At 37.9% G+C, this 21,164-nt stretch overlaps 1 protein-coding gene across 30 annotated transcripts in view; it reads left to right on the top strand.

Annotated features, from left to right (window-relative positions):
- The window catches only part of KCNMA1 (potassium calcium-activated channel subfamily M alpha 1), a 411,073-nt gene that overhangs the window by 378,077 nt on the left and 11,832 nt on the right, over nt 1–21,164 (top strand). For 10 of the 30 annotated variants that reach the window (XM_064717021.1, XM_064717019.1, XM_064717018.1 and 7 more), the window contains 7 exons: nt 4,645–4,758; nt 5,451–5,534; nt 7,912–8,042; nt 15,083–15,277; nt 16,816–16,934; nt 18,698–18,922; nt 21,027–21,055. In XM_064717021.1, coding sequence (XP_064573091.1) covers nt 4,645–4,758; nt 5,451–5,534; nt 7,912–8,042; nt 15,083–15,277; nt 16,816–16,934; nt 18,698–18,922; nt 21,027–21,055 — 897 coding nt within the window. Of the gene's footprint in view, nt 1–4,644; nt 4,759–5,450; nt 5,535–7,911; nt 8,043–15,082; nt 15,278–16,815; nt 16,935–18,697; nt 19,721–21,026; nt 21,056–21,164 lie in introns of those variants that run through there. The other 20 variants (XM_064717032.1, XM_064717029.1, XM_064717039.1 and 17 more) reach the window with 5 other exon arrangements.

The raw sequence follows: 21,164 nt of genomic DNA, 5'->3' as shown, positions 1-21,164 counted from the left end.
TAGTATCTTAAAGGGAGCTGGGAAATGCTCTTTGCTCAAAGTCAGGACGTTGAACCATCAGCTTTCTGCAGAGAACTGCAGGAGGCTCAAACTCCTTCAGAGCAGGTAGCTGAGGAGGGACATGGGAGCCCCTCCTGTCAGGGAGGGATGCTGCTGCCAGGAGAGAGTCAGTGACTGCTGACTGCCAGGCCTTGCTGATTTGGAGCACGTCAGGAGCTCAAAACCTGTGTTCCTCTCAGAGCTGTGATATTCTTAATCCACTTCTTGGCAGTATCTTGTTTCAGAGACAGAGAGGGGTGGGCTGCCTCCTATTGAGGCTTCCTCAGTTTGATAAGGGAGACCTCATTGCTGTCTCCAGCTACATGGAAGGAGGTGGTAGTGAGCTGGGAGCTGGTCACTTCTCCCTGGTTACCAGTGAAAGGACAAAAGGAAATGGCCTCAAGTTGTGCCAAGGGAGGTTTAGATTGGATATCAGTGAAAATTTCTTCATTATAAGGGTTGTCAAGCATTGGAACAACATTCCCTGGCTGCCCGGGAAGGTTGGAGTCACCGTCCCTGGAGGTATTTGGGAGACATTTAGATGTGACACTTAGTGAAATGGTTTAGTGGTGAACTTGGTAGTGCTGGGTTAGTGGTTGGGCTTGATGATTTTGAAGGACACTTCAGACCTAAATGATTCTATAACTCTATGTTGTAGTGATTATCACTACAGCCAGTGGTGGTGGGTTGACTGTGACTGACAACTAAGTTCCACAGTGGGAAAAAAGCTCATGGCCTGAGGTAAAGCCAGTGAAGCACTCTCCCAGTACAGCAGTTTAGTACCAGCTGCAGTGACTGCTGGAACTGATATGATTTTGCTTTACCTCCTAATTGTTGGCACAGAGAATTCCCTTCTCCAGAAGTCTCCTCACTGTCACTGCATTTCCTTCCACAGGCGCTGTGCTCAGACTTGCACAGACATGTGAGTTTTACTGCAGAGGTTGCTCCCGTTAAGCAATTGTAGCCAGAGCTCCCCCAGTTGTTTGCAGAACAAGGAGATGCTGTGTTTGTGAGATCACAACTATCAGCCCTGTTTTACGATTTTTATGAGCATTAATGGAACAAGGTTTGGGGACTGAAGGAGAAAATGGAATATGAAAAGGAAAATGAAAAGAGGCTGTGAGGAAAGCATGTCATTTCTAAATGAATGGTCTGTGCAGAGGAATTGAATCTTTTCACAGCTGAAAATGGATCTTAAATCTGATGCCTTAGCTTGTTTCAGCTTCTGTAATGAAATAGAGTTTTCCTAATACCCTGTGACCTGAATTTCTCCCTGCTTTATGGGTGCTATTCCTTGACGTACAAACCTGTATTTTCTCAAGTCAGCATTTGATGATGGATGTCAAAATACAGGTCATGTATTATGCATATAGCATTACCGATTTAAGGTGTTTACTTGTCAAGTTGAGGAAATTCAAAAATGTCACATTCACTGAATCTGCACAGCTGTCACTTGTAGTTTTTCATGCCTTTAAATGAAAGTTCTGATAAAGCAGGTTAGTTTCCTGCACTTTTTTTTTTTTTGCTTTCTCTTCTGGAGGAAAAAAATAGACAGCCTGTGTATGGAAATTAGTTTGTGACTTGGGAGCAGGAATGTGTCTTGAGGGTGTTTGATAGCACACAAAATCCCCAAATATTTCCTCTTCCTGAAAATATTCCACAATTCTTATATTTCTAGAAGTGTCTGAATTAAGTACGAGCAAGGAAATTAAATTATCAGATACTTCTCACATCTTTCAAGACAGTAGGATGAATAATATTAAGGCATGAGTCTATTTTTCATTCAAGGAGAAAACACAATCCCTTTAACATGCTTCCTGCATTTCAGACTGAATGCACTATGTGTGCAGTGTGCAATTACAGAGCTTCTGACAGTCTGTGTCTAACAAAAATGCCACATTTGCTTCAATCTTCTGACACCATCCCAGGAAGACAGATATTCTAAGGGTTAGAGAGGTGGCTACAAATGGCCTCTGATGGAGAGTGTGCGTGTCTGTGTATGTGCACGTTGCAGTGAAGGGGAGGCAAGAAGAACCTGCACATTTGGCTGAGTTACATACACTAGCTTACTTCAATTTGCTTTTAACTGGCAGGGAAATACTGCTGTGCTCCTACCACCTGAAGGGCCTGATTCACTAGGAGGTGGTTTAGGAAGCGTGTCCTGAGATGTGGGTAAGAGGCTTCAGGAAAAAAGGGAGAGGTAGAGCCTCCAGGGATAGTCCCAGCAGTATAATCCCTGGAGTGCATGAGAACAATATTAGTTTTGTTTATTTTTATATAAGTGAGCATGAAAAGTCATCATGTTGCCATTTTGACTTGTAATTCAGCAGGGGACCCAACTGGGCCTGCCACCTTAACTGCCCAGGGAATCTGCAGCTACCTGAGCTTTTTCTAATGTGACAAAAAGGCCGTGTCTTGCATCTCCTAAAAGAATGCATTCCACAATACAATGCAAGACACTGGATCCTGCTGCAGAAGGAGGTGTCACACTAACACCCTCCTGTCCTCAGATAGCATTTCCTCCCCTTGGAGTCCCACTTCAGTTTTTCTGCTGTTGTGAGAGAGTCAGTGTTACCTGTAACTTACAAGGTGGTGACTGAAAGACATCTGTCAGACTGGTGAGCCTGAGGAATCTCAGGCTCTGCCACGAAGAGATAAACATTCAAAGGGCCAGAACAGCTCTCAGTCATAGTGCCAGATACAAGGAAACATCTGCAAACTGAAACTGGCTGGGACCACAACTCCCTGTCACCAAGCTGGTCTTTGTGAGTTCAGCACCACAGGTGGTGTGACATGAATGACTGTTAACATTTCTGATTGCCTCTAAGAAATCTGCTTTATAAAGATTTTCTATCCACTGATGATATTATATAGAATTTCTCTACTGACTTAGGTTTCCCTATGGCAATGTTTTTGTCTTACAAGCCCGTTGAAGATATCATATCCACTTCTTTTCTCCTGAGGAATTTCTTCACAGACTTTTCACTCTCTTTTTAAGCTATCCTGTCTGTACAATCACTATGTTGCATCTAGTTTTCTTGTGATAGTGAGAATGAAATTCTTACCAGTACCTTCTGCAGAGCTAGGAAAGTGTCTTCCCAGTGATTCTAGTTTCATTACCTGTATCTTCTCAATGTGATACAGACAAAACATAGAGATAGATGAATGGAAGGAGAACATTAAATCCCATTAAATCAAGAAGCCCAGATCTCACGGTCCTTGTAGTTTAGGGGCAGTTTAAGAGTGATGTAATTATCACTGGAAGAGAACTGTAAGTCCTTAAGACAATATAAACCAGTATGGTATGCTAACAACTACAATTTAGTTTAGAGATTTCCTGTAAATTGGTCCCCAAATAGAAGGCAAGGTATCATATGATCTTCCTCTGAATTCAGTACCAGGTGAATGTATCCATTAATTTAATGGAGTGAAACAACTTCCACACTGCAAGAAATTATGAATTTAAGTCAGGAATTGATTTTGCTGTGAATAAGTTGAGAATAAATGTATGGAGAATTCAGCACTAGTGACAAAGGACCAAAGGTCTGTCACCTGGATGTCAGGTGTGAAGTCAAAGAACTTGGAAATAATATTGAAACAAAAAAAAATGGAATGTCTTTTTTTTTTTTAAGTGTGTTTGAAGTAAACTTGGCTCAATTTTGTTCCTAGCAGACAAATATTTGTGTAAAAATGCTGCCTTGATATTGGTCTATTGGTCTATGAAACCATAAAGTCACTTTCTAGCTTTACCATCACTTCTGCAATGACATTAAATGAGCATTCACATGTTTTCTATAGCTTTACTGGAAAAGGGGGATGGAATGCACTAGTCAGTCTCAGTGGTGAATTTCCAGGCCTGCTATTGCATGGGCTTTTGTATAACTACCCATTTTTCAGTACTTACAATCAAACTCCAAAAGGTTTTGTTTGGGTATTTTTTGTTTGAAGGAAAAAAAAAAAAAAAAAAAAAAGATGAAAACACTCAATGTCAAGAGCTCCATTTCAAACAGTAGGCAATCTGGCTGAAAACACTCTTTTTTAAAGGTGAATGTTGCTGGTCTCCCAGTTTTTTTTTTTTCTGTGACTGCCTTCCAACATGTTTCTTCTTCCACCTTTATTTCCTTCAAATTGTCACCCTTTCCAGTTCTTTTCAAGCAATCTTCTCACATAACATTTGAAAACCTGTGTCACTTTCCTTTCATCCTATCTTTCTGTCTTGTAGACTGGACCCTTCCATCCCAGTATTCCTACAATTGTAGTCCTCATAGAAATGCATATTATAGATGGTACACATGAAAATTACAAAGACCCTGCTATGTGTGGGTGGTAGTGCTCTTGGAAAACAGTTGGATAATTTTAAATCTTGATTTCTGCTCAAACCTAAAACTGGCTAATGGAAGCAGTTCGTTCCTCATGGTTGTATTACCATTTACAAACAGTACTCTTTAAAATCTTAATTGCTGTTTAAGCAAAGGTTTTTGCTTTGGAATGGTTTGTTTTTTGTTGTTGTTTTTTTTTTTTTCGGGGGAGGGGTTTTTTGCATGTAGTTTGTCCTCTGTAAACAGTCTCTATTTTTCTCTCTTCATTTTTTTTCCTTCCTTTTAGGCTTTACACCTCCAGGGATGGATAGGACATCTCCAGACAATAGTCCAGTCCATGGCCTTTTACGTCAACCCTCCATTACAACAGGAGCCAATATCCCTATTATAACAGAGCTAGGTAAGAAAAGCAAAAATTTATCCTTCCATATACATTCCCATGTCTTTTTCCCACTTTCCTTGTTATGTAGATACAGAAAAATTACCCATACTGTTACATATTCTCTTTTGATAAGTGTTTTAAATTACTCTCTCAAAAGAAAGTTTAGGAACAGTTGATTCGCTTTATTTGAATAACTGAAATATATTTCCCTCCTTTGGGTTTTCTCCATTTTCTTAAATAAATATTCTATCAGACAAGATGATTTTTGCATAGTGTAACAAACAAGCAAGGGTCTTTGGGCTAAGATTAGAAAAGGAAAAAAGGCCAGAGTAAGTATAAGCAGATATTTCCTGTGCATTTAATCAATTGTAAGAGGCCATTTGTTTATTTCTTCATGGTCCAAAACTGTTTAATCATGTGCAACCAAACTCTGTATAATAGTATGAGATATTTCACTCCTGAGAATATGATGATGGTAGGTAACTAGACTCTGATTTCCACTCTAGCTGTGGGTATTTATGTTGTCAAGCGGTGTGATGTGAAGTGCAGAAGCTGTTCTGTTTCTTTCATGGCAAATACAAACTTGATTTGTGGTCCTTTGTCCTTTTGTTTTCTTTTTCAGTTTTATTTTTTAGAGCCTTACCTGTCTTTTTCCCTTACTTTATTCTCTTTCTGTACTTTCTTTCCCCCCTAAATACTTTACTTACTAGCTAAGCCTGGCAAACTTCTGCCTTTGGTTTCAATCAGTCAGGAAAAAAACAGTGGAACCCACATTCTAATGATAACTGAACTGGGTAAGAAGTGCCTTTTTCCTTCACATCACTGTGTTATTTTCTGTTGTTGTTCTTACTGTCATCAGCTTTTCCTTTATTTATCTGGCTGTATCAGAGGGGCTACCCTCATGGCACTGCTTTGAATGTGTTTTATTTGTGGTTCTGGTTGAAATTGACTGTCTTGTTCTGGTCTTCTTAATGATTTTTTTTCACGCAGCATCAGTAAACCTTTGATCACACTCGTCTGACCTGCCGGCTGTTTCCATAGCACCTCCTCACCAATTCATTTTTTTTGGCCTAAGTCCCCACCTCCCTGGCCCTCACTCTCCTACACCAATTTCTTTCTCCTTTTCTCTTCTTTCTCTTTCTTTTTGTTACTTCAGCCTGTTGTCAATTTCGTGGACATGCCTTAGCAGCTTTTCACAGGAAGTCCAAGAAGAAGTAAAAGATACCAGAAAAAACCCCAAGCATCATACTTTCCCTCGAGCTATTTTTTTGTTTATTTTGTAGAGTAAGGCTTTTTCTCAGAAGCTCAGGTTTTGAAGCTGTAGAGGAGCAGCCAGGCTCCTGCGTGGTTCCCTCTCAACACAGGGTGCTCTCACCAGCCTTTGGAGCAGCGTTTGATGAGCTTTTCCCTATGGCACAGCACCACCCGTTGGCACCCAGCTCTCCTGGCCCACAAATCCCAGTGTGCTAACTTGCGTCAGGAAGATAAAGATACTGAGGATAAACACACACCTGCAGAACTCGTGGTAGATTTTTAGTAGCTCAGGAACTGACCCCATGCATGGCTAGCACGGTGTCAGGTGTTAGTCTGCCCGATGGAAGTGGAAAAAGAGTGCTATTGTCAATGGTGCCTACTCTCAACTAGCACATTAAACTGAGGTGCAAGCTGTTCAAAAAGTACATTTTGATACAGCAGGCTTTCAAACACTATATTGCTTAAAAATCTACCTAAATTGATAGGTATTGTACTAGAAAAGAAGTATTGTGGATCCTGGTGTTTTCTTGGATGCAAGTCTTCTGATTACCAGGGCAGACCATTTCTCCTATTACAGTACTAAGGTGTTATGTTTTAACAATTACATCAGTAGGTGCAAAGGCAAGAGTTTTAAATTCTCTCCTCATCTCATTTAGACAGCTATCATGAGGCTTTATCTGCAGTAATTGATGTTTTGTAAGTTAAACATAGCAAGCACAGTAGTATAGAGAGTTTGGAAAAGCAGTGGATGTACAAGAAAACTGTATGGGAAGAATTGAAACTGTATGAGAAGGAAGATCAGAATAGTAGGCAGAATCATTTCTGGCTTTAGAAGTCTAGAGCTGAAATCTGATCAAGTTAACAGCAGTTCTCATGTTATTTTCAAAGTTTGCTGGGGTGGCTCAGGAGATGTGTTCACATGGGGAATAGGGATATCATCAGTGTGTGCAGTTTCAAATGCTCAAAAACTTTTTCATTTCCCTTTCTTGCATGGGAACTGAAATTAATTTGTCATTTAGTAAGCTGAAGGGTATTTCAATGGCATAGCTAAGCAGTCTGTGCTTTCATGCCTGAGGGAGACTAATATGGAAATGAAATATTTCATGAAATACGATCCACTTGATACACTGATCTCAAGGAAACAACTATTTTTAGTTGGAATGGGTTGGAGGCAGAGGGCTTAACTGTGACAATGAAATGCCAGAGAAAGTCAAAATGACAAATACTACTTTATTTGGGCTTTTCTCTAAACCAGCCTGATTTAGGCTCTTTTTCACACTGGCTAATGTAGAATTTGTGGCTGAGAAAGTGAAGTTATAGAGACAAATATTTGAACAAAAGGCAGTGCTGCAAGAGAATAACTGCTCATTCATTCAGATAGATGCATGTTAAAGGGACAGTTTATCCTCTTTTGAGCCCTAAGTGCATTAACACCACTCCAGCAAGAATCACAGCAGCACATCTAACAGATGCCTGTGGGCTATATCAGAATTTTATTGACAGCCTCTATTTTACAATGGAGTTCTAACTTTGTATCTTGTGATAGCATTTCACATTAACTCTACATGCATACAGCCTCAGCCAATATACCAAGATTGTCTCAATATACAAGTTTATCATATATCTCATTTTGAGCGCAGGCAACTGGTGCCACGAAGCTGCTTTCCAGGAAAGGGATAGGAACATGTCAAGAACAAGAGTGTCACCTCTTACAAGCAAGATAACGAGCAACAGATTTTTAAATGCACATTTTCACATCCATCTTGATTTCATTTTCAGTGACGTCAAAGACACAAGTCTGTGTTTCCAGACATATGCCGTTTCTTTTTCTTTGGCTGTGTGATGTGTTAGGTCACGTGCTGGTGACCCAGAAACACCTTTCATTTCTACTCTTAATATTATTTTTGTTATTTTCAGTAAATGATTCAAATGTTCAGTTCTTGGACCAAGATGATGATGATGATCCCGACACAGAACTGTATCTCACGCAGCCTTTTGCTTGTGGAACCGCATTTGCTGTCAGCGTGCTGGACTCCCTCATGAGCGCAGTAAGCAAACAAATCTTTTCCATTCCCTTCCTGTGAAAGAAAGTGAAGGTGGAGAATCTTTTCCAAAGGTAGGCAGGAGAAGAGACTTTTTTCTTAGGTGTCAAGAGAATTTTGGAACCTAAGCTAGGTTATTTTCTTAGTTGGACACTCTAACTGAGATATCTATGACTTCCATGAGTCCACAATTTTGTAAGGAAACAGTCTCGTGTCAGGTTTTAAGAATCATGCTTTCAAAAAAAAATTGTCCCTTTTGCCTAAAATCCAGACTCAAATTCAGTGTGTCAGTCCCTGTGCTCACCATTCTTGTCAGACAGCATCAACTGTGTTTTGAGCTTTTAATTTCCTGTAGCTATGAGCAATGTTCTGAGTATGAGTGCTGGGGGACACTGATAGAACCCCACAAAAGCCATTGTACACATCTCATGAACTCTATTTGTGTGAAGAGAGGTTATCCTCTCTTTTTCATATGAATTTCCTTATGAATCAAAACTTCAGTGCCTGCCAGAAACTACAGATGGTGGCCTTTGGTTATGTCTACACTGGGGCTTTTGTTTGCAGCCATAGCACAGTTCTGAAGCAAGCCCCTCGGTCATGCTCCTTTTCATCCTCCTCATATCGGCCAAGTTTCCAGACCAGTCTTGCTCTGTGTGAGCTACACTTCATCCAGAGGGACCCTAAACTCTGCTAGATATAGCAAGGACATAGTCTTTTTAAAATCTGAGCATGGGCTTTCTGAGCTCCCCCTGGAATAAAGTTCCATAGGGCTGGGAAAGATCTGTTGTAGACCCCAACTAACACCATATATGAGCAGATGCATTTCTCTAAAGGAGCCAAGTCTGACCTTCACATGAATTCAGAATGAAACTTTTTTGCTTTTAAGAAAAATGTGTTTTGATCTTTATGATTTATTTTTTTTTATTTGTATTTCATATTTATGTATCTGTATTTTGCAGTTTTCCCTGCTATATTTTCCATATGTTTGATCCACATATAAATGAGTCTACACAGATAAAATTTTATTATATACATTATTATATAGTTATATAATTTATATATGCACATTATAAATGGGCATAATTTAACATGAAGGTTCCAAATGTTTACTTAGAGCTGTTTATATACTCTCATTATTATCTAAGTCAATGTCTCTGAATGTATTGCTCAGTAGGGCATTTCAGAATCAAGAATAAGTAGGGTTAATCCTTCTGGTTGCCGCAGAAAGAGTGAGATACTGTGGACATTATTGCTTCCTTGTGCAAAGGTGTCTCAAGTAAATAATAGTGATGCAATAAAAAATAGGTACAGCATTCCTGTTCAGAAATTTTAGTGTTTTTAGTTATTGCTAGCTTTTATAAACTCTTAGTTTTGGACAACATGCCCTCTGTTTTTGCAGTTACATTCTATAAAAGTCCTTTTTCTGAACATTTTCATATCTAAGTGGTGATATTATGTGTCAGGGACAGTGCAGCCTGAAGTCAGAGAAATGTGATAACAAGAGTAGAAAATTCTCAAAAAAATACTAATCAAGAAGAAAGGCAAGGACTCAGTCAGTTAGAATTGTTCACTATCCTGTCTTTTCTTTCACCAGTTTTCTGATCAGTGGCAGTGTTATTTTCTCTTTATTCCTCAAAGGCCCAGCAAGGAGTTGGAAAAGAACAATTCTTCCTGACCACTCAGAAAGTGTAAAATGTGTGAGATGCTTTCCCTTTACTATCCATATTCTCATGGGGAAGGTGTGTTATCCTTTTACTTCTTCTCCAAGGAAAAGAGTGTTTCTCACACAAACTAATCTGTTTTCACTATGTTATTTCTTACCTTTATTATCTTTTTTTCCTAAAGTACACTTGGTTTTAGCAAACAGCTTCTATTTAACATGTCTAACTTCATACTTTCCAGTATGGGAAACTGAACCCCGAATCCTCCCTAAATTGTGAGATCTGTAGTCATGCTTTCATCCTATTAGTTGCACAGGATTTCTGTAAGAAGTATACAATGTGCACGCTGCCGCCTTTTGCCATTTGGAGACAAGTATATAGTTCATTATTCTATCTACTTAGTGATGCAGTGGGTTTTACTGCTTATTTTTGATAGAAAAATTGCAGTTTATGATTTCTGTTGATAGCTGTGTAATGAAAATTGCTTATATAGTGTACAATGCAAATTTTCATGAACTGCTCCTTTAAGAATCAATCTCTTCCCACAGTAGTGGGATTTTGTAGTAAAACAAAAGTCGAGTAATAGCCATGCAAACATATTATTTCTGGGCTGTGGGTCATTTGAAACATGCATATAGATGTACATATAGGGAAAAAAAGCTACAAAATATATTCAAATTAATTTGCCTAAGTATTTTGTTATTGGACAGTAATAATTATGCAGTATTAATCAGTATTAAATTATAATTTTATTTTTTATAGTTTTATAATTTTGAAGTAATGCATTAAACCCAACTCATGAATCTTAGATTAGAAAATGTGGTAACTTTCTAATTCAAGTCTGACTGCTGGAGATCTTTACATTCTGCTGGTTTAGCAGTTATTTCCTATAAGATGACAGTACTGGATATTTTAAGTTTGAAATTTTCTGTTATTTCCTTATTTCAAAGGTAAAAGGCTTAATGTAGTTTGGTTTTCAAAGTGCCATGTACTGGTCATGTACACCCAGTTTGGCTTTGCAGCAAAGGCAGTATTTCCCACAAGGCCAGGATTCACAGTGCAGTAGCTCAGAGGACAATAACCAGCTCAGAACCTGCACTATGTTGTTGATGAGTTGGGAGCAGTGATCTCACAGGTTTGCTTCAAGAGCTTTCCTGTGCTCTGTGGGAAGGCTCTGGGCTTGGTTCACATTTTAACTCTGGCAGAGGCTATTGTTAAAATGCTCCAGCTAATCATTGCTATGTCTTTGAAAGACATCTAGTGCCATCAGGTACTTAAATGCCTGATATATTAATATTTATTTTTTCGTTGCATATGCAAACCCAGGGAAATAATACACATTGTCTGTCAGTCTCAAGGCAACACCACTTCTGGAAAGCAGAGCATGCCTTTCACTAAGTGAACTGTAACTAAAAAGTGTGGGATTGGAAGCATCTTTTAGGTTATTAACTGGTTTTTAAAAATGTTATCTTCAGCTATATAAAAGTTATGTGACATAAGATAAAGGAGCAAATATTTGAGCAGAAGGGCTTCTTTCTGGGTCTTGTTGGGACAGTTATTCCATAAAATCTTGTACATGCAAGGAAACCAGTTTTCAACCCACAGAACCTTCAAAGGTTTGAGCAGTTGGCCTGAGAGCCAAAGCTTCCCCATTCCTGCCCTTGGCACAGAAGCACTGCAGCAGTGGTGGCAGGCTGGGGTCCCTCCCACACCTGCACTGCAGCAGACCCAGGTGCTGCTGGAGACAGGTGGTACCACTTAACATTCACTACCCTGGAGTCCATTTCCTTGTGCCAGAACTTCAGGTGTTGATTGTTTTCTGTATTATCAAATCCTACTTTTTCTTCATGTAAACAGAAGTACAGAATGGAAGAAAATCATTAAAACAGTTAAAAATAACTTTTCATTATGTCCCATACTCAAGAATTCTCCCTAAGGGATCCTCACAGTCTTATTTATACAGAAAAGAAACTATTCTAATCTTTGTTATGAACACAAGACTATTTTCCATGCAATTCTGTTCAGAGAATTAGTAAACAGCATCTTGTAACTTAAAGCATCCCAAACTTCTTTAAAGTTTGGACAATAGTTTAAGAATTAATAGATTTTCAAATGCTGAAATGCTGTTATTTGTTGTCTGATGTTTATTCTGTCTCAAAGACTCTTTTGTTATTGGTGTGAATTACTGATGTTAGCTTAGTCATTCCTCAGGTTTGGATGTATATTATTCCTCCAACTCAATGAGAAAAGCAACTTAAAGTATTTGTTTGAAAGTGAGGTTAAAAACCACATGTGGTGGAGGAGGAGGAGGAGTCTTCTTAAAAGAAATTCATTTAAAACCCACTAGCAAACACAAAAAAGGCAGATATAACTTGAAAAATGAGAATTTTAGTGTAATTATAAATGAAAGGCAAAGTGCTATTAAAGTTAAAGCAATATTATTAAAAGATGTGCTAATTTTCAGTTAAATTTTCTGTAGAAGACCAATTAGTTTAAAAGACATGACAGCATTAACTGCAAAACATAAGCACTCTGGTAATTATACTTTAAAAATGATTGAACAAATAGGAAAGCATCCTTGAAACATTTGAAAGAGCTGCTCTACAATTCTGAAGCAAAGGCTAGGTGGCACTGCTAGCTCAGATATCTGTGTCACAATTTCTTTGCTATTTACCCAGTTTCAGTGTGTATGATGCATTTCTTTTTTTCTGTGTTTAGAATACACCTATTTCATGCTCTCATTCCAGATGCTGATTAAAGCATTATCACACACATGTCCAGTGTGGGGTTTGGTTAACGACAATAGCAAACAAGTATTTCTTCAGTTTTGATTTTACACTCAACAAAAGGGATTCTTTTCCATCACTGGAAAGTGCCTTGTTACTTTAAGTACAACAGCACCTTTCCAAAGACATTCTGTAGATCAGTTTCTTATAAGTACTGGCATATTCAGGCCATGTACCCTCCCACAGAGCAAGTAGAAGATCACTCTCAAATTAATTTCAGTGTATTATTATTCCAAAGGAAATGGATATCAGCTAGTTCAGCTTTTCAGTGTTCCCCTAGTTCCAAACTGGCAAGATGTAATGAGGAATCTGATTTTTGTGACAATCAAAAGCATGGGCAGACAGCTTTTTCTTGAGGAGTGCTAAATACTTTAGTACAGAAGGAAGCAACCCTGTTTAGTGAAAGTGAGAAGTTACAGCTTCCAATTCACCCATCTATTCTTGCTTATGGTTGGACATTTTCTGATCAGATGCAAAGCTGCAGCAGTTTGTCCTGAAACTTGGAATATTTTCTCCCAACGATTGAAAAAAAAACAAAAAAAACAACCCAACCAAACAACAACAACAAACAAAAGACAAAAAAAAAAATAAAAAAAAACAAACCCAAGAAAAAGAAATGTCTTTTGGCTGCACTCATCCATCTGATTGAATGGTGCCATCCACATCAGTCATGGTGTGAAACCCAAATTAAGCCATTGTTCCACAATGAATGCTGCTTCCTTTGCTAATAAGGGTCTTAGCTTTGCCTTAGAGGTATAGCACAGTTGCCAAAGAGGGTGACTCTGATTTCATCTCTGGGACATCAAGAAAGAAGTAATTGCAAAATAAACAATCATGCCTGAATGTCTTCTCTCTCTCACAGTGGCAATTCCTATTAAACATCATGTAATCGCTCCAGACTTACATTCCTGCAAGGGGTCACATTGATTTTTCCATAAGTTAAGAGAGGTTTGAGTATTACACTTGAATTGTTACCCAGTGCATCCACATGTGTAAGGGCTGATTTGAGATCAGCTGTTGTTTTAGACTGGCTGAATCTTCATGAACCTCTGCCTATGTCAGACTACTCGTTACAATATGCTTTGTAGCTAAAATATGTAGTGCCTTACACAGGTTAACTTAAATAACTGGAGTTGATGAGATGCAAGTATTTGCTTTAGGGCATGTATAACAGTAAGAATATGTTCCTCTCATTTTAATTTAGTCAACAGGTGAATGGCATATATGCCTATGTAAATAAGCAGAGAAGCTTGAAGTTAGGAAACTTCAATGTAAATTGAAAAACATTGCTGCGTAGAACTCATTTTCTTCTGTTTTATCTGTCATCTCCAGCAAACAATGAAACTGAAGTTTCATTATACAAAGAAAGAATATCAAAGCAACATGGATAGGAAGCCAGTTCTGCTTTTTGATCTCAGGATAAAATATTTCAACCTCTACCTCAGTTTACCCATGTATTAAATGCAGTTACATTATATGGCTAGAGCAGTGAATTTCATTGGAAAGTATTATTTTAAAAGTCTTATCTTTAGACAACAAGCACTGTTGGAGAATTCACTGTTCATTTTTACTTGGTTGGATTACAGGCATTTGTTATAAGTCCTAAATTCAACAAAATCCTGAAATCTAGTAATGTCAATCCTGTGTACTCTACAGTGAGCTCATTTTTTCCTTTTATGTTTCTTGCACTTTCAAAGCTTCTGAAAACTCAGACATTGGTGACATTATAAGTGACAGTCTTTCCTCTTTTTTTGTTCAACGTTTTTTTTTGCCCAGTACAATACATTGCAGATGTTTAACTGAGTATGTCTGAACTATACCAGTATACTTTTAAGTGAACTTGAAAGTCATTCATCTGGATTTAAATTAATATTTTAAATACCCATTGTTTGCCTGACAGACCAGCAATGCTACAGATGCTGGCAAAATGTCAGTGTGGAGTAAATCTTCCCTAATAAACCACACTTACCCTATACCCTAGAGTTTTTTAAAAGGACCACCAGGATCCCAAACTCATCATACATTTATCTGGAACGAACTCAAGATGTTTAATTGATACATGCTTATGTCTGAACACTGTCAAGTCTCGTAATAAGATGTTTAGTACAATACATCGGTTAGACTGCTAGAGTCCAGCCACAGTAATAAGTAATGACATTTGCAGCACAAAGGCAGCTCCCCAACGAATTGGTGACAAGAGTAAAAAGGCAATCTAGCCTGTGTAAGCTTTAAATGTGGTCTGAATTTTACAATTACATGTCCTAAAGCCCATTATTAGACATGAGGGCGATGAGAAGGAAAGCAGTCATTGCATCACTACTAACACCAATTATAGGAAACATAAATCATTCAAATTTTTGTACTTTAATAAAAATCAGCCTGAATTGGTGTTTAAAAGGAAGGATCCAGTATAGGAGCCTAATGGGAAAGAAGAAAATAGAGTAATTGGAGGCTGCTGTCTTTTCACTTTCTATATAAAATTATTTGAAGAGACAGCCAAGAACTTTAAACAGCAGAAACCCGGAAAAGTTGTAATTTGGATGTCTTCAGTTGTGACTTTAATGGTGTTTGCTTAAAGAGCTTTCTTTTATCTCTGCAGACATACTTCAATGACAATATCCTCACACTGATACGGACATTGGTAACAGGAGGAGCCACACCAGAGCTGGAAGCACTGATTGCTGAGGAAAATGCATTGAGAGGAGGTTACAGCACGCCCCAGACACTTGCAAACAGGGACAGGTGTCGAGTTGCTCAGTTGGCTTTGTATGATGGGCCATTTGCAGACCTAGGGGTAAGATCATGAGGGAAATGCAGGACCAAGGCTGGTCTGTGCTCTGTTAGCTTTCTCTCAGACTGAGTAAAAAATCCACCTCAATAAGCATATAATTTCTATTATTGAATTTAATAGAGCTTTTGGATTGTTTAAAAATTTATAGCACAGAGTGCCAGGTTTGCTCTTTACCTTTTTAAGAAGCTGTATGACTGCCCAGGATCCCTGCCTGCGTATTTCATACAGAAAATCCTGTGGCTCTTCCTCATTGTCAGCTAAAGAGATGGATGAGCTGATATGGATGATATAATCATTACAGCAATAATGAATTCTAAATTTATTCAACATGTATAGATATACCTTTTCTGGGTGCTGATAAGCTTATTCAGTGTTTTCACAGAGCTTCCAGTTCTTGAAATCTGCTTATTAGCTTGAAAACAAAGGTTTGTAAGGTTTGGCTTCTGCTGGTTTTGGATGAACTAAAATTCTTATGAAATCCTAATCTTCTGATAATTTGACTGCACTGTTCTAAGGGTCAAAAAACAAGCAAAAAAATTTAAAATCCCAAACAAAATAAATAAATGATCTTTTAAAAATAGTGCATCATATAAAAATAAAATATCTAGAAATGTTTTCTGGACCACATTATGTAATCTTGAGGTAATCCCAAAGCACCCACTCTGCTTTGATGATGTTGTAGGATTTGATGTTTCTTAAATTAACCCTGTGTTGACCAGCTCTGTCCAAAAAGAGCAGAATGACCTTCACAGAAATGACAGGGAATCCCAGTTTAAGGATTAGGGCAGGAGTGCACAGATAGAAGCCTACAGCCTTCAGTTGATTTAGCAGTCTAGTTGCAGCTGAGACTAGCGGCACATCAAAACTCTTTGGCATGCAGCTTAACACTTCCACAAACAAAATAAGCAACACGAATCTTTTGAATGCTGTTTCACCAGAGCCTCAATTGCACTACATCTGTGAAGGCAGAATGCATTGACACTCATGATTATTTAAGAATCACTATTTTGGATATACAAATGAGCAAATCTAAACTTATTTTTTGCTAATCATACATTTAGCCATTATTTTACAGCAGCAGATAATTTATTATCCTTTTAAACCCATTGAATTCTAATTTCTGTTGTGCTCCTCTTTTTTTTTTTTTGTCTGGATGACAGTATGACTGCTGCCAAGAAAGGGTCAAAGATACTAACAATTTTAATACCACAGTTAATGTAATTTGTAGAATATGCATTGTCTGGTACAAAAATTTAGATTTCCAGCTTAAAGCAAATCACTCACTCTTTCTAATTTGACATTATTTTATGGACTAAGGCTCTCCAAAATAACAATCATCACTTTACGTATTTACTCATTTGAAATAAAACATTTAGATTATTCATTTCCTTGGGTAAAAGGCTCTCATTTGAGACAAACAATAGACTGTCTATACATTGTCCCTTTTTTATAAGTTCATACTGTAGGACTGTTCCTTGACGGAGTAAAGAAAGGAAAAAAATGTGCTTTTTTTTTTTTTTAATCTCTTCTCTTTCCTCTAGGACGGAGGTTGTTATGGAGATCTCTTTTGTAAAGCACTGAAAACATACAATATGCTTTGCTTTGGAATTTATCGATTAAGGGATGCACATCTAAGTACTCCCAGCCAATGCACTAAACGGTGAGTCTGGTCTTTTAGAACATCTCTGCTTCACTGCTCTGCAGTCTTCTCAGCAAGGAAAAGCCCAGTGGCTGTAATAAATATAAAAAAGAGCTTGATCCATTTTTGCATAACTTTTCCACAATCCTCTTTTAAAGATTTCACTATGATTCTATCTGAATTTAAATCATAAGCTGGATATCATAGTGTAAGTTGTCAGCTGATTTTATTCAAAAATTTTTAAATAAATATTCAGAGTGTATCTTTATCTTGTTTGCTCTATGATGATCCACTGTTTGCCTGCAAGGAAAGGACTTCAGTTCCCTTATATGAATCAACTCTAAGTTGTGGGATAATAATTTAAATTACAGTAGCTAGTCTTTTTTCTGAATGCTCAAATAATACTCCTGTGGGCTTCCCATCAGTACCATCTGTGTCTAAGCATAATTTCTTCCAGTAAATGGAAACCCTTCTCTTGGTAGACTACATTTTACTTCAGTAGCACCAAGCCTGACCTTAGTGCTTTAAATAGAGCAGACACATTTCCATCTTTGCAAACTGAAGGCCGTTTAGCAGCTTGCTTGAAATGTGTCTTAATTAACTGCTTCCTAGAAATACACACACAGACCCATACCAGAAGTATCACAAATCTACCATCTGTTACTGTTTCATGCTCTACAGAAAACATCATTATTGGGTGAACATGGCAATAAACAGCCCTGCAGCCCACCAAAGAGGCTTCTTCTGTAAGAATTTGAATAAATTGGGTAGAAAAATTGAGTTGCAGTTTAGATTTACACTGTATTTACTATACTTGGGATTATTTGTTGGCGTAATAAGGGACTTCTGTCCCTGAAGGAGCTAAGCAGATTTCTTGTGAGCATTGAATTAATTTGAAAAGAAGTCATGAGCTTCACGTTCAATTTTTACTCATTTCTTGCTTGGACAGAAAATGCCGATTGCCTCGCTCAAGTCTGTTTTTCACATGCATGAAAAAATTTAGCAGCTGCTCTTATAAGTTCTTCATACCCTGAAAGGCCATTAGGTGAAGGTGGGGATTCATGAAATTGAGCAAGTTTTTATTTCAGGCCTGGGATTTATACTAAGCAATAAATTGGATTCTTGGATGTGCAGATTTCTCTTTATAAATGCTCTTTGAGGCCATGAATGTACATGTGGAGTGAATGAACAAAATTAACCTTCCTGTAAAGTTATTGATGTATTTTCCTTAACTTGTTTTAACTACAGTCACAATCCAGACCAATAATTATATCCCTTGTTCTGTTGGCTATATTTAAATATTTAATAACTATGTAAATATGTATTTAAATGTGATATGTATTTAAATGAGCTGCATGTGAAATCCTCCTCTCTCTGCCTTTCAGCCATTCTTTTAAATACTGTTTGTGGTGGGTATGGTACTGTTTTTTGTCAGTATATAAATGGAGTCATATAAATGATTCGCTAGAGTCATTGCATTATGGTGCAGTCAGAAAAGGACCATGATTTGTCTGGTGGTTTCTCTGAAAAATCATTATGTGATTCACTTGAAGAACATCATTCTCAGGCATTTTGTCTTTCTGAAAGAAAACATAAAAAGTGACAGCTGACTTAAAAAGGTCCTAAACCATAGCGGGAATTATGTGAGCTAAAACTAGGTACAAATAGAAATGCAAAAATTGGGCTAAGTGTTCCTGAGCTAACAACTCTAGAAGAAATTTTTTAGTATAAATCTAAACCTGTTTTCTTTTACTTTCTTTTTTTCTGTCTTCCGTTCCTTCCAGTTATGTTATCACAAACCCACCGTATGAATTCGAGCTTGTGCCGACGGACTTGATCTTCTGTTTGATGCAATTTGACCACAACGCTGGCCAGTCCCGAGCCAGCCTTTCTCATTCCTCCCATTCCTCCTACTCTTCCAGCAAGAAGAGCTCATCAGTTCACTCCATCCCATCGACAGCCAACCGACCGAACCGCACCAAGAGCAGAGATTCCCGGGACAAACAGAAGTATGTGCAGGAGGATAGACTTTGATATGTGTATCTGCTCCCACTGTGTGTGAAACTTGCATTCACCACCCATTCTCCCCGGTTAATGTTTCCAGCAGTAATGTTCCCTGTTTTCCCATGGAGTTCTCCCTTTTTTGTACACATATTTTGCATATGTATGACAGTGTGCATGTGATTGTCATTTTTATTTCACCACCATAAAACCCTTAAGCACAACAGCAACAAAGCAGACGGACCAAAAGTTATTTATGATGCTAGGGGAGAATAAAAAAAGAATACCAAACCCATAGGCACACTGAAAACATAAATAACTCACTGCAGTTACTCTACATATCCGAAAACAGAGTATATTTAACATGAACACTTGCTCTTGATGTCAGAGTTACACAAAGAAAGTCATTTAGTGCAGAAGTGTTGATGTATGTTGCAGTAGGTTTTTTTAATACTTATATTTACAGGAGCTCATACATTTATTTGAAGCTTATAAAACTCTCCTATTGAAAAAAAAAAAACAAAACAAAAACCATGCAAAAAAAAAAAATCCCTGCTGATTTTTCACTCTCAAAGCTTATATTATATAGGGCTTGCACTCCTTGTATAGATTACTGCTAGACATCTGCTTTATACCAAAGCAATATCAGGGACTTTTCTGCTTGTTCAAGAACTTTCTCTAAAATACTAGTCTTTTGGAGATGGTATATTTTCCCTTTAACACTGAAATTGTCGGGGCATGAAGTTTTACAACTCCAATGGTTTAATTTAAGTTTAGAAAGAGTCTAATTGCATATTAAATTATTATTCTGTCTATTTATATTGCCACATGAATAGCTATATTTTCTTTCACTTTTGACATTTGGGATAAAAAGCCATATGTATCATAAATATTGGATGTAAGTCATTAAAAACTGCCTTCTTGGGACTTTTACGTCTTTAAAAGGTGAATTAGTCACCTTATGTACAGAATAAATAATGTTCAGAAAAGAGCAAGCATTTTTTCTGTGCTTGCATATCAGATCTCAAGGGACTTTGTTCTTTTCCCCAGATGGTAGTTTAACTTTTCCAAGTTAGTGTTCATATAAATCTTCCAACAAGGGTCCTAATATGTGAAGAACCTCCAGAAGTCTTGCTGCGTGTTCTACCTGGCGTTTTCAACAGGTGCATGCCAGTATGCAGGAATACAGGGAAGACAACTGAGTGCCTTTAAGTCTCTCCCATCTGGGGAGAAAAGGTGCTGTGCCCCAGACTGTTAATGAGGAGAACAAGAGGGCTGGGTTGGAAATACTCACAGCGCTGAGGCGTCGTGTTCCGCACACTTGCCAGAATTTAGTTCTTGCAAATTGTCACCAATGACACATGTAGCCAAAAAAAGTTGTGGCAGGGAGCTAAATAAAGCAGTGGAAAGGAACCTGCCCTAGACAGCCATAGGAATGATAGTTCAGGCTTGCTTTTACTTTTTTTTTTTTTTAGTTTAAACTTCAGAAGCCAATGTATATTTTGAAGTATACAGCTAGCTCTAGGTTTATGGAGGGTTTCCGAGGGTAGGGAGGGCAGAAACACATACCGTCTTCCCTGGCTATCCAGTGAGAAAGCATGCAGACAGAAAAATATTTAGATTTGGAATGATTAGCATTGTAACTGCCAACCCAATCAAGGTGCTTTTATGGTTAGTTTTGTCTTCTACCTTCCCCTTCCCCACGCATGATAATTTTGAAGATTTGCTTGCTGTGTGAATTGACAATAAAGCCAAGCACTTTTACTGACAAAACCTGGAACCGTGTAAGTGGGCTACAGAGAATACCACTGTGCAGTGCTGAGCATAATGATTGGAATACAGTCTATATGTGTGAGTGTGCATTCAAACGCAGCTGTAAGTCCAATCAGTGAAATGCATTGCAAATTATGGTTGCTCCCCTACAAATGAGACTATTACAGTTGCTCTTCATCATAAAGAAAAATTCTCGTGTTCCTTTTTGCAAAGAAAGTTATCGTGTTTTGCCCTCAGAATATTTATTGCTACAAGGATGTGCCAGTTAAAGTGCTCAACCAGAAATATGACAGTTTAAAAGCATTGTAAAACTTACATAGCTTACTTCTTTTTCTAAAGTGCAACAAGGATGAATAGAATGGGCCAAGGTATGAAAATTAATGGTTCTGCATGACCTAGCAACTGCTGTGGGTTTCCCTCTATAACTTTGTCCTTGTGAAAACTTGTGAAATTAAAAAAAATAGTTACAAACCTTAT

This window comes from Zonotrichia leucophrys, chromosome 6 (genome assembly GCF_028769735.1).
Source record: "Zonotrichia leucophrys gambelii isolate GWCS_2022_RI chromosome 6, RI_Zleu_2.0, whole genome shotgun sequence".
Classification (NCBI taxonomy): domain Eukaryota; kingdom Metazoa; phylum Chordata; class Aves; order Passeriformes; family Passerellidae; genus Zonotrichia; species Zonotrichia leucophrys.
This window is presented reverse-complemented; position numbering and strand designations above follow the sequence as displayed.